A 13,144-nucleotide genomic window follows, 5' to 3' on the forward strand; every position below is an offset into this window, starting at 1 on the left:
TTCACCCTTTCTGCCCTCTGAGTGACCAAGCGTTTCCAAGAAAGTGCCAGCAAAGGATTTCTGGCAGTGCCGGATGGCCAATACAATGAGGCCGTGTGCGAGGGGTTATGAGCGGGGAGTCTCCCGGGGAGCGAAGGGCTATGCAGAAGGGAGCTCCAGGGAAGGAGCAGCGTCGGGCCCGTGGGCCAGCTGCGCCTCCACGGGCTGTGAGGCTCCCGCAGGCCAAGGCCTTCCAGAGCTCAGCGTCTGGACCCTGCGGTCTAGCTCGCCTCCCACGTCAATGTTTGCTTTTCGTGACAGAATTTCTGTTTCCTTTTTTGGATGGCTCCCTCCTTGCATTTCTAATCCCTAACTCCCCTCCAGGACCAGTGCGAAAGGAGGGACAGTCCCACACCACCCAGAGACTCTTGCCGCACCAAGAAAGTCAGAGGCAAAAGGGAAACAGCATCCTGGCGTCACCCCTCTGTGCTAGAGCCCCGCCCCCACCCCTGCTGTAACTTCAACAAGGTGATGCCCCCTCCTTCACGTAGGGCAGTGGACACAGCGTCAGTCAGCCCGCCCCTATGACCCCGCTGCCATTTGCCAAGTTCGGGGACCTGAATGCACGGGCTCCTAGACCCTTGGCCTCCTTCGGCTGCCAGGGCGCTCCCCGACAATCCAGAGATGGCAGCTTAACGGGACCTCCCGAGAGGACCCCCCAGCCGGCTTCCATGGCACGTGCGCCACCACCCAGGGTTGCCCCGGCCTGACGAAGGACGGGTCTCTACAGGGCCTGCGGAAGCCTCATGCGGGTGGCCTCCTCGAACCCCGACTGTCAAGGCCAGAAGGGAGCCAGGACTCCCCGTGACCTGCCCTCGGGGTACGGCACGTGCCTGCACCTAGCACTCTGCAGCCTGCCCCTCCGCCACAGCGCTACCTGTCCCTAGCGTCCTCCCGGCACCTGGCTCGCGCCCTGGCACGCGGCAGCTGCTGAATTAACTTCCCCTTGTCTGTATGGCCAACTCGGGCACTTGGGGCGGCATTCCCAGTAAAGCCCGATACCCCGGGCAGATGGATGCTCGCGGAGAGAGGGGTGAACAGGGCGAGTCTGCAAAGGGAGGGGACCAGGGACCTGAAGGGACAGAACCCTGGATGTGCCGCGGCTCTACGAGCACCCACGGCCTACCCTCGGTTCCTAATAGAGGCCAAAGCCCCGCCGTCCGGCTTTCGGTGCTGTTCTCCTGAGAACGGCTGCACGGTGGCCAGGCAACAGGACACCTGTCCAACCTCACCCGCCACTTCTCCCCAGAGGCTGCCCTACCGGGCCTCCACCTGGCCAGGGTCCCTGTGACACTCTCCTGCTGTGCCAGCTTCCCTCCTCTGTCACCAGGCCGCGCTGCACGTCTCCTCCCGTGATTCCTTGTTCACACGGGAGGGCTGGGGCCGCTTTGCGGGTGCCCACCCCTTCCTGGACAGGGCAGCCCCTCAGAAGGGACTTGAGGTGACGGGCTGAGCAACAGCACCGCCAGGATGCTCGTTCTACCGCTGTAGCCCGGGGGGAACGCCAGCGGTAACCCCACGCACGCCGCTCCGAGCCCCACGCTCCCTCCTTCGCTCGCCAAGGCATGTGTGCCCCAGCTCAGAAATGCTTAAAAGGACTCTGGGAGAATTTCACGGGATCACAGCAGGAATTTGTTTCTCATCTTGAAAGAACCTCGGAGATCGTCTCAAACCCCGGCACGATCTTTTATTAATAAGCGGCAGAAACGTAGTGCCTTTTCCACCATTCAGATGATCACAAGCCCGACTGGGAAAAGCCCGCGCGATGCAGAGGCAACTCCAGGAAAGAAGGACACAAGTGGGGTGAGCGCCGCTCCCGGCCGGGGAACCCCGGCTTACCACACGTGGGGACGTCCTCCTCCGCGGACGAGGTCTGCTCATCCGTCGAGGGCTTTTTCTTCCCCAAGCCGATGATCTTGGTGATCTTCTTCCCAGTGACTTTAGACACGGTTCCCTTGGTCTCTGATTTGGAACTTTTCTTCCTCTTAACTGTTAAGAGTGACGATGGAAATGAGAGAGAGAGAGTGTCAGTTGTAGACTTTAACGGAAAAAATTAGGGACAGAGCATAAATCGCAGTCCATTGTATTTTCCTCAATTTGTACTCATTGAGCACCTGCTATGAGCCGACTGCTGGTGTGGACACAAAAGAATACAGCAAACAGGTGTTCAGAAGGAGTGTATGTGCTAGCGACGATGCACATGGGTGTGCAAGCACGTGTACACACGCACACATGCAGTCACACACAGAGGAGGCCTGATGGCAGCCGGGCCCGCGCGGTCTACACCGGGGTGACGTGGACAGGCCCCGGGTGGTGGGCAAGCCGCCTGGAGGGGCGACTTTGAACCGCCAGCTGGGAGACGAGGAAGCAGCCGGACCAAGCGAGAGCCTTCTGGGCAGGGGGAGCGTCAGGAACACGGAGGCTGTGAGGCTGGAGGGAGGGATGGAAAGAAGCAGAGCAGCCTGGGGAGGGGCTGGCGGAGGGACAGGGGGACGCGGGTCCTCCCCAGTCCCAGGAGCCCTCCACCAGCCCCTCACCCTCCCCAGAACGCCCAGGACGGCAGCTGCCATCTGAGCCCATTACGCTCTGCTTTGGCCTGCACGGCATGAAGTTACGAGGTCGCAAATGTACCAGATACGCCAAATACGCAGACGCTGTGCACCAAAATGACTTCCGGCTCCCCTTGGGAAACAGCAACACCTGGCAACTCGGGACCCCCGTCTGGGATCTCGCAGGGATCGGAAGGTGCGTGAGAAAGCGCACCCGGAACCGGGGGCGAAGGAAGACCTTTCCTCCCACGGCAACTGTGCAAAGGAGAGGTCACTCACCCCCATCACCTGAGGGCCACTGCGTGCCCGGTCCTGGATCCAAGGGGAAAAGGCACCTTTGCCAGAATCGCACAGGACGATGAGCCTCCGGGAGGGGCAAGTGTGGCTTCACTACGGAGGGGGGTGGGCCGGGAGAGGGGCTCCCCATCGCCCTCCTGGTGTCGCCCTGTCCAGGGTGACTCGAGCCTCCCGATCTGTAACCCACAAGGGGTCTTTTGACAATGTAATGAAAGTGAGGAACTCTCTCCCCTCCTGCTCATCCTGGGCCCAAAGGAACATACCTTAAACACACACAGAATAATTTCAGAGACAGGGGACTGGGGGATGAGGGATTACAACCCTAGGCCTCATTCCTAAAGGCCCCTGTAACACAGACTGACACGATCGCTCTCTGGATGGGGGTGGGCGAGGGGGTTGGGTAGTTCTCGCTCCTCCAGTCCCAATCTGCCATCCGTGAGACACCAGGCACAGGCCCACGTCCCACCTGGCCCTGGGGACACTAGGCGCGGGCCCACGTCCCAGCTGACCCATGGGACACCAGGGGCAGGCTCACATCCCACCTGGCCCTGGGGACACCAGGCACGGGCCCACATCCCAGTCCCACCCGGTCTGCTCTCGCACTCCCTGGCCCGGCAGACTCAGCACCATCCCGAGTTCGAGTCACTTTGTGTTCACCGTTATTGCCTCTCTAGAAAGAAACGACAGTTGAAAGACAAGAAGCCAAGCCAAACTTCTGGGTAAACACAGCCTTTGTTCCAGACTGAAAGTAGGTGCCCCCCAGAACCCCTGCATTGAAGCTCCAAGCCCAGCGCAGCTGTATTTGGTGATGGGGTTACAGGATCATAAGGGTGGGGCCCTGGTCCCGCAGCATCAGTGCCCTTCTTAATAAGAGACTGAACGCGGAAGAAAGGCTCCGTGAGGACACAGCGGGAGGCGGCCGTCTGCAAGCCAGGAAGAGGCCCTCGCCAGCAGACAGCTCTGATGGCACCTCCAGGTAGGGCTCCCGCCTGCGGACCGTGAGAAATGAACATGCGTGCTTTCCGCCTCCAGGCTGTGGTATCTCGTGAAGCCTTGGTGTGACACAGGCGCATGGATGGAGCACAGGACAAGCACCCCGCCTCCCCTACACTCTCCCAGCACCTGCCCCTCCTCTCTTCAAATAACACACCAAGAACCTGTCGCCATCTTGGTGGACTGGCACATTCCCACCCCACCCCCCCCCCCCCAGCTACCCCCAGACGTGGGCGTCCGCGGTCGGGACAACTCTGTCATTGTGCTTTCCGTGTGGCCACACCGAAGCGTTTCAGAAGAGCCTCGAGACCACCTCTGACCGCAGTCCCGTTCAAACTGAGCTTTGAAAGGAAGACGCTCCCGGCGCGCCCTGAACACCCCCTTCCGCAGAGCTTGGGGAGCACACGGAGTTCTTCCTTGTGGCTCAAAGCGAAGACGTTACATTTACTTCTGACTCTACCAGCATTTTCTCCTGCTGGGGAAGGACCTGACCACCAAGAAAAGACCCGATGCTTCTAATTCCCTGAAGGACCACTGATTAATTTTTTACAAAAGCAGAAGGGACTCCCTGGAAGGAAGAGCCAAAGTATGTAGGGACGTGAGAATGTGTTGATGCTACTCGCTACACAGAAGGCAGGATTTGACACACGTAATGGAATTACGAAGACACCTCCAAGACTCAGAACTCTCCAATAAATTCAGAGACCAGGAAAGCCGCAGGGTCCAAACGTCACACGCCGTCAGTGCTTGGCAGGCAGTGAGGGACAGACCACCGAAGCAAAGCCAACTCCCAGCATTTTTAAAGCCATAAATATCATCAGCCCAGACACATCCCTACGGCCAGTGGAGAACCTGAGTCACAAGATGGCTAGGGATATGGGGAGCTGTGTTGAAATCTCTCGACTGCAAATCGGTCATGAGCGAGAAGGTGGGTGGTTAGGTACAGATATATTCTCTCCCCCTCTCTCTCTCCACACACACACACACACACACACACACACACACACACACACACGTATATTCTCTAACACGTATATACAGACATTCGTATCATTCTGTGAACCTAATTTCCAGCAGGGACCCAGGAGAGGAAATGGCAAACAAGGACAGAGACCAACAACGTGTGCCGTGCCTCAACGTCCGAGCAGGGACCGGAGATTGTATGTTATTCTGTTTTGGGGCAAAGTGTAAAGACTGCTTTCCGGGCTTTGATTACACATAATGTGCCCACGGAAGACACAGATGACACCTTCCACCGAATTACTTCCGACGGGGAAGACTAAAATTACACCCAGACACGCCCGAGCTAGGGAACCGCAGGGGCAAAGGCAGAGGTCGTGACCTTCCGGCGCGAAGCTTGTGGTAGCGCAGCAGGCCGGCTTACTTGGGTTTTAACATTCTTAGTGCCTGGATTGCTATTTGGTTTAAGGGGACGTCCTTTCAGAGCTGGGAGACGCCTGCTCGGCACAGCGCACTTGAGCTGGGTGGGCGGACCGCTCCCCTGGGAAGCCAAGGTCACGGGGCTGCGAGCACACAGGCCGTTGGCTTTGCACAGGGGAAACGTCCCCACGACCCAAAAATCCCAGCCTCCTCTCAGGCCACACACCCCGGGAAGGACACAAGCCACAGGCTGGGAGAGACTACACGCAAAACACACTGATAAAGGACTCATATTCAAAACATTAAAGAACTCTCTAGAGTCCATAATATGAACAAAAACCCAATACAAATACAGGCAAAAGATCCGGGCAGACGTGTCTTCGGGTGAGATGTGGCTGGCAAATGAGCACGTTAAAAATGCTCAATTAACATGGCTGGTCTTCAGGGAAGTGCAAGTTCAAGCCACAACTACGTAGCTCCCCACACCCACAGAAAGGGCCGAGATATATAGAACAAGACAAAATGACAGCGGCAAGGTGGTGAGAATGCACATGCCTGACAAGCCACGCCCCTAGATTTTTATCCAACAGAAACGAAAACCTGTTGCGAATGTCTAGGACAGCCTTACTCACTGCGCGCAAGCCTGGAAACCCCCAGCTGTCCAGGCGGTGGGGGGATACCCAAGCCGTGGTCCGCACACACCGGCATGCGGCTCGGCCACACAGAGGAGCAGACTGTGGGGCGTGCCACGGTGTGGGCGCAGGTGCAGGGCGCTGAGCTAGACAGAGAGGCCAGACCCAAAGGCCGCGCGCCGCCTGATTCCACCCGCAGGGCCTTCTGGAGAGGACACGACACGCGCCAGTGGCTGCCGGGGGCTCGAGGGAGCGTTTCGGGGTCACAGAAACGCTCCACATCCTGACCGCGGTGATGGTTAGAGGCCCGTGTTTGTCTCAGCTCGAAGAACCATGTGCCAAAAAGCGTGGATTTTACTGCACACGTTTACGCCTTGTGAAGCTGACTCAGAAAAAGAGAATTCAAACTCCACACGCCCATGTTCACGGCAGCTCCATTCACGACGGCCAAAACGCGGAGGAGCCCAAATGTCTGCTGACGGAGGAACGGATAAACCCAGCCTGGTCCGTCCAGACAAAGGGATGGCAGGCAGCCTTAAGAGGAAGGGCACCTTGACAGCTGCTCCCATGCAGACGGACCCCGAGGACATCGTGGTGAGTGAAACAAGCCGGCCACGAAGGGACAGTACCGTACGGCCGCACTCATGTGCGTTTCCTCGAGCTGTCAGGCTCACAGAGACAGAAGGGAAAACAGTGGGCACAGGGGCTCAAGGAGGGCAGGGGAGCCACTGCTTCCGGGGGACAGAGCGCCAGTCTCACGAGACGAAAAGAGCCCTGGACGGGGATGGTGGGCGGCGGCACCAAGTCCGTGAGCGTCCTTAACGCGGCCGAGGTGTACGCAAAATGGTCGACGTGGTCAATTTTATGTCGTGTGTATCGAACCACGGCTTACGCAAACGGTTTTTACGCGAAGGTGAATAAAAGACGTTTTCGGAACCTCTGATTTCAAATGACCAGAAGTCTGTGAGCCTGGCCTTGGCGTCCCGCACAGGGGACGCTGGGAAGGGCCCTCACGCAGCGGGAAGGCTTGCTTGGGCTCTTGGGCTACGTGCAGGTGACGTGGAGCGGGCCACGGGCTGCCGGCCACACTGCCCACCCACTCTTCACGGACGCTCAGGTCTCCCCACTGCAAATTCCTCTTGGCGATACATCAGGTCTGGGAGCCCGAAGGTTTAAATATGCGCAGGGCACCCGCAGGACGATGGGGAAAAACCGAGGCCAGGGCTCGGCAGGCGAACACATGGGCTCGCATCGTCCAAGGGGGTTTCCGTGCACTTCTGGGCGATGACACACGCGACCGAGCCACCGAGCGGATGGTCTCAGAGTTCACAGAGCCGACTGCAATTTCTTAAATTGTGTTTCTCACTTTGGTTTTTGCTTTGTGGTTTACGTGTTTTCGGCACGAGCAGAACTCACCTTGTTCTTTTCCATTACACACGGTGATTCCGTTTTCGGTAGCGCCCTCCCCGTCGGAGCTCGGCCTCTCAGAAGACAGTTTCTGTGAGGGCACAAAGGACCAAGTTACGCTCACGGTGGTTCACGCTGGCCGAGTGACGCATCCCGGGTCAGTCAAAAGCCCTCTCCGCAGTGGGAGGAAGCGCGGGCCAAGTTCGCGACAGCCCAGAAGGAGCCGGGGCTCGAGCACGGGGACGCACGGCTGGCCGGCTCGCTGCTACGGCTCCCAGACGGCAGGGAAGAGGGAAGAACTCGCCAAGGAGGCGCTCTATACCACCCCTCACCCACGTCACCTCTTGCAAGCAATTCTGAAAAACATTCAGATTGCAAAAGGACATTCCCCTCACCAAGCCTCACCGAGCCACAGGATCCTCCCAGAAATAAACAGCCCACCACCCATCTCCTTTCTTCCTGTCGTCTGCCAATTACGGGGGAAGGTCAAAGATCTGCTCGTAACAAACACTCCGAGGACACACAGAGCCCAGCCGCTGTCAAAAGCACCCAAGGGCACACGCGCATCCGCGCAATCGTTTGCGTCCGGCATCTGCCGTGTCCCAATGTCTGGGCGAGGCCTGTGAGGTTAATTTTACGTGTCAACTTGGAGGCGGTGGGTGGGGTGGATGAGACTAACATTGAAATCAGTGGTCTGTGAGTAAGCAGACTGCCCCACTACGGTGTGGGTGGGCCTCACCCAATCAGGTGAAGGTCTGCACCGCGCAGAAAGACCAGCCTTCCCCAGCAAGGGAGGATTCTCCAGAAGACTGCCCGCAGACTTCACCTCCAGCCCGCAGACCTACACCGTACATTTTGGACTTGTCAGCCTCCGTGATCACATAAGCCAATTCCTCATCACAAATCTCCTCACGTATAAATGAGTGTGTACTTGTGTGTGTATATCTGTGCACATACACACATGATCTTATCTAAAACATTTTATATTTAAATTTTGTATGTTGATAACGCACACAGCCTGTCAGTTCTGCTTCCGGCAGAATCCAGACTAAAACGAGAAGAGACAAAGAAGGATCCATTCCCTGGCAGTGGGGGCCAGACAGGGGGGACTCAGAAGCTTCCCGGGACCCGGGCTACCCACAGAAGACCGCCTGGCCTCCACGCAAACGAGATCTCCGCGCGAGCAGACACAGGAAGCACGGCCAGAGGGGGCCGGGCGTGTGCGCCACAGCGATGGGCTTACACGTTTCTGGCAAGAAAGGCCGACCCTCCGGCCCCCGTGCGGGGCGCTCGCTGCGTCTTCCCACGGGTGAAACGCACGCGGAGCAGAGAGGGAGCGCACCCCGGTCTGCAGGGAATGATCGTATCCTGGGTCTTCGGGAAGGCGCACTTGTGTGGCGCCTGCTGGATTCCAGACACACACAGACAGAGCGGCATGCAGAACAGCCGCGTCACAGCCACGACCTCGAGCGGCTCCAGTCCATTAACACCTTCAGCCCCATTTCCGCGTCTGTCGCTGGGAACCTCAAACCGACCGTGCAGTCTACGAAGTGACTGGCTCGGGCTTCGCACGGAGTAGGCACTGGAGGCGCAAGCAGCTGAACTGCATTTTCTCTCCCAACCTTAAGTGCTCGAATCCTCAGAGGATGTCGCCAAAACTTTGAGGGAGGCCTCCATCGGCTGCAGGAGCACCGCTCCCGGGAAGAAACGCGCCCTTACCTTCTCCAGCTCCGTCTTGTGCACCGGGGAGCTTGAGGGCGGAGGCCCCTCTGAATCCGCTGGGCCGCTGCAGCCACTGTAGACCTCTCGGATCACCTGTAAGAGGTGCAGACACGCCTGAGCTCTCGCAAAGGCAGGGACACGTGGCGTGGGAGGAAAACCCGTGGGCGCGAAAGCACGTGGCTTTAAGCCCCAAGACGCCGTCTGTTCACTCACTCACCCACCAGACGCGTCTCCGATCCTGGACTGACACAGGCCATGCCCTGCGTTCACGGGCCTTCCCGTCCAGGATTATCTAGAGAGCACGGCGAACAAGGGCTCTTGTTCCCCCCAACATGACGGGAAACCCCCCAAACACGAAGGGAAAGTAAGACAGCAGAAGGGCCCAAAGACCGGAAGGTGATGTTTACCAAAAGGGGAGTGGCTGATCTGTAAGATCCGGGGGCCTCGCTGGGGTGACACGTAAGCCGGGAGTCGAACGGCCAGAAGGATGTGGCCACGTGAGGAACTGGCGGAAAAGGCGCCCAGGCAGAGGGACCAACGGGTGCAAAGGCCCCGTGGCGGATGTGAAGCGTTTCAGGACGGCACCTGGTACCGTGTGGCAGAGACGGGGGAGAGGCCACCAGGAGGGTCATGGAGCACGCTCAGGCCAGCGAGGGGGGCTGGGTTTGTGCAGTGAGAAGCCCAGGGGTGACGGGATTGACTTTCTGAGAAGCGGTACGGCACGGGGGCCGAGAGCGCGGGCCCCAGAGCCCAGCTGCCTGGGTTTTCGTCCCGCCCTGCATCTTGGGCAAACCGGTGACCTATTCTGTGCTTCAGTGTTCCCACCGGCCACGCAGACACGCGACGGCCCCACCTGTGAGACTGAAATGGCCGGAGGCAGTGCCTGAAACAGGGAGCATGCCCCGGCAGAAGAGCTAGACGCACGCGGGCTGCAGAGGGAGGAACACAGACAAGTACAAGGAAAGGAGTCGGGCCGTCGTGCGGCGGCTCGGGGGACAGAAGGGGGCAGTGCAGGCTGGGGCGATGGCAGGAAGGAGCTGAACGGCGGCCTCTGGAAGATTCTGGAGAACCAGCAGGCCCTGCCGGTGGGTGGGGCAGGAGGGAGGTGCCCACTCCAAGGCGGCTGAGTGCTGCCATTTACTCCGACGACAGGGGAGGCGGAGAGCAGCAGCGGGTGGGGGGGAAGCGAGGCGGGTGAGTGGAAGCAAAGGCAAGCTTCCAGACAGAGCTGGAAGTGAACTAGGCAATCAGGGGAAAAGAGCCCGGGGGTGGGGGGTGTGAGTCGCCAGAGGGAGGGCAGACAGAGCAGGACGCAGGTCCAGGAGGAGGACCAGAGCCGGTCAGCACTTGGGGGCTGAGCCAAAGGGGCGAGGCTCGTGCAAGAATGAGCTGGAGCGGCCAGGGAAGCGGGGGCGAGGCGGGAGGGTGCAGCTCCCCGGAGCACGGAGGAGGACAGAGAAAGCCCCTCTGCTGGGGGCGGGGAGTGACCGAGGGGCTGCCGGGGAGGAGGCGAGCAGAAGAGGGTCTTCCAGAGGCGGCAGGAGGGCGGGGTCCGGAGAAGGCAGGGGGACACAGAGAGGCCGGCGTATCTGGTGGCAGGAGTCTGGGGACGCTCCCGTCTGGCCGGCTCCGTCTTCTCAGCGAAATGTGAAGCCAGAACCTCAGCTACCAGCTCGAGGCCCCGACCTCGCTGAGCCTCCGTGTCCTCACCGGCAAAGGAGGGAGGGTCAGGGTGGCCTGTCCCGCCATGTACACGGCTGTGATTAAATTAAGAGAAAACGAGACCCGCTCCGCAAAATGCCTGAGCCGGCACCCGGCACGCGGTGCTGCTCCGGTCATCGTCACCGTCACCACGGGGAGCGTCCTCACCATTGACGCCGACGGCTCAGAGGGGCTCCCGCCCTCGACGGACGGGTGTGGTGATCCTCAGCCCCGCCAGTGCTCACAGCGCCCCCGCGGTCACCCGCCATCCCCTCCATCACCACTGAGCTCCAGCAGTGAGCTGGACGTGGTTGTGGTCACCGGGGATGTGCAGCGAACAGGACAGACCGGGATCCGGGGCGGCGGGCCGTGCATTCCGGTAAGGCAGAAGTTAGCCGGCGGTTCCTTCAAAACGTCTTCTGTTCCTTTTGGAACTAAACTGCAATTTGAGTCCGACCCAAGCACCTTCGGGGCAGAACTGAAGTGCCAAAGCCCCAGATATCCTGGTAGGGGTTTTGCAACGGGATCTCAGCACACATGCCCAAACTCGCCGCCTTGCACTGACGCCGGGATGAGCGCCAGGAACCCGCAGGAGCCCAGGACACCGCGGCCAGCCATTTTCCTGCTCAGCCGTTTTATGAGAAAACTATCAAGCAAGGTACACGTTTGGGGCTAAAATAGGAAAAAGGAAGAAGAAAGAAAAGCCCAGAGAACTTGCTGCCACAGTTTTTTTTTTTTTTTCCTTGTCGGTTGTGAGCTGTGAAAGCATCACCAAAGCGACATGAATCGACCCAGGCCTTCCGGACACCCCAGTCTCTGTCCGTGCTGACTCCGCTCCTGCTGCCCTGTGCCAGGCCTCTGTCCCCACACCTCCCCTGCGGCTTTATCAGATCTGTAGTCGACAAGGCAAATTTTCATTCGATCCAAGAACAAGATTCTGTCTTTTCTCAAGGGAAAGAGTACAACGCAGGGCAATCTCCGGGGCCCTGGGGTCAGGCGGCAACGGGGTTTCAACCCCAATGCTACTGCCTTCTCCATACGAGAGGCCGAGTGCCCTCGCCCGGGACATGCAGGACACAAGGCCCCTGGGCCACCACGGGAGGCAGGACCGCAGAACGCGAGGTGCCCAGCCGCGCTCCTGCCAGAGCAGGCAAGCGGCACACGTGGGCTCCCGTCCCCCGTCCCGGTGGCCTGCCCCAGAGGACGCACCACAGGACAACCGTGCCAACCGGCCGGAAGCTCCCAAGTTCGTTTCACACCGCAGAACACAACCTGCAGGAAGCCCCCTCTGGCAAGGCGTTTACGCAAGAAGCAACCGCCCCTTCTCACTCTCGCTCTGTCCGAGGCGGGAGGACCCACGGCGCCGTGACGCGGCTCCGATGTCCCTCCCGGCCTCCCGGGCGGCCATCCGAACTGTGTGGGGGGAGCTGTGCTCCTCCTCCCGGCCGGATGGGGCTCGTCCTCGGAGCCACATGTCTGGCGTGTGAGCCCCACACGGCGTGTGCAGCGGCACCCCCGTCCTCGCGTGCACACGGCTCTCGCACCCCGTGTGCCCACCGGCCCGTGTCTTCCCCTCAGCTGGGCCCGCTTTCCCACATGGGGCTGCATCTTGCTTATGTGGGTCTTCCCAAAGCCGAGCACATAACAGCAACGTAAAAAGTTTGATTGGGAGGCGCCTGGGGGGCTCAGTGCATTGAGCGTCTGGCTCCGGCTCAGGTCGTGATCTCACGGTTCACGGGGCTGAGCCCCGCATCGGGCTCTGTGCCGACAGCGTGAAGCCTGCTTCAGACTCTGTGTCTCCCTCTCTCTCTCTGCCCCTCCCCTGCTCATGTGCTTTCTCTCTCGCTTAAAAATAAACATTTTCAAAAAATTAAAGAAGATCTGATTAAAGATTAAAAAAAAGGAGGGAACAAGGAAATAAAATGGACTTGACGTTTTCTATAGGGAAGAAAGATGAATGAATGGAATCCAGGGGGAAAGAAAGCGGGCCGTCACATAAAGTAAGTAAACTCTCATGACAGCCTGCCCCCAAGCCTCTGCACAGATTTCTGAAATCCTTGGAGAACAAACAGTTAAAACACGAAAAAGAAGTGTGCAGATAATAGCCACATCTGTGGCACCGACCCCACCCACAGGAGGCTAACCTCCTCACACTCTCTCCCACTCACCGCAGTGTCCCCTCTCCCCTGCTCCACAGCTGGACCCGTTCTGCCCACGAAGGTCCAAGGGACGGCGCACTGACATCGCCAGATGGGGTGGCCTCACCATCGAGGCCAAGTAGTGTCCTCACCTCTCCTAAGAAGCCTTTCCTAACAAACCCAACCCATGTATCTGCAGGCTTAGAACTCTGTACATAAAGGATGTTCTTTTGTTCTTGACCAACTTCTCCCCGCTCCCGCGACCGAACTTAAATTCCTTGTGCAG

General features: G+C 59.1%; 1 protein-coding gene across 7 annotated transcripts in view; it reads right to left on the minus strand.

Annotated features, from left to right (window-relative positions):
- Nucleotides 1-13,144, minus strand: part of AFAP1 (actin filament associated protein 1) — a 157,397-nt gene that overhangs the window by 48,464 nt on the left and 95,789 nt on the right. For all 7 annotated transcript variants that reach the window (XM_042985030.1, XM_042985033.1, XM_042985028.1 and 4 more), the window contains 3 exons: nucleotides 9,017-9,112; nucleotides 7,307-7,388; nucleotides 1,879-2,028 (listed from right to left, as the gene is read on the minus strand). In XM_042985030.1, the coding sequence (XP_042840964.1) occupies nucleotides 1,879-2,028; nucleotides 7,307-7,388; nucleotides 9,017-9,112 (328 nt within the window). The remainder of the gene's footprint in view (nucleotides 1-1,878; nucleotides 2,029-7,306; nucleotides 7,389-9,016; nucleotides 9,113-13,144) is intronic.

The sequence above is a fragment of the Panthera tigris genome, chromosome B1 (assembly GCF_018350195.1).
Source record: "Panthera tigris isolate Pti1 chromosome B1, P.tigris_Pti1_mat1.1, whole genome shotgun sequence".
NCBI lineage: Eukaryota > Metazoa > Chordata > Mammalia > Carnivora > Felidae > Panthera > Panthera tigris.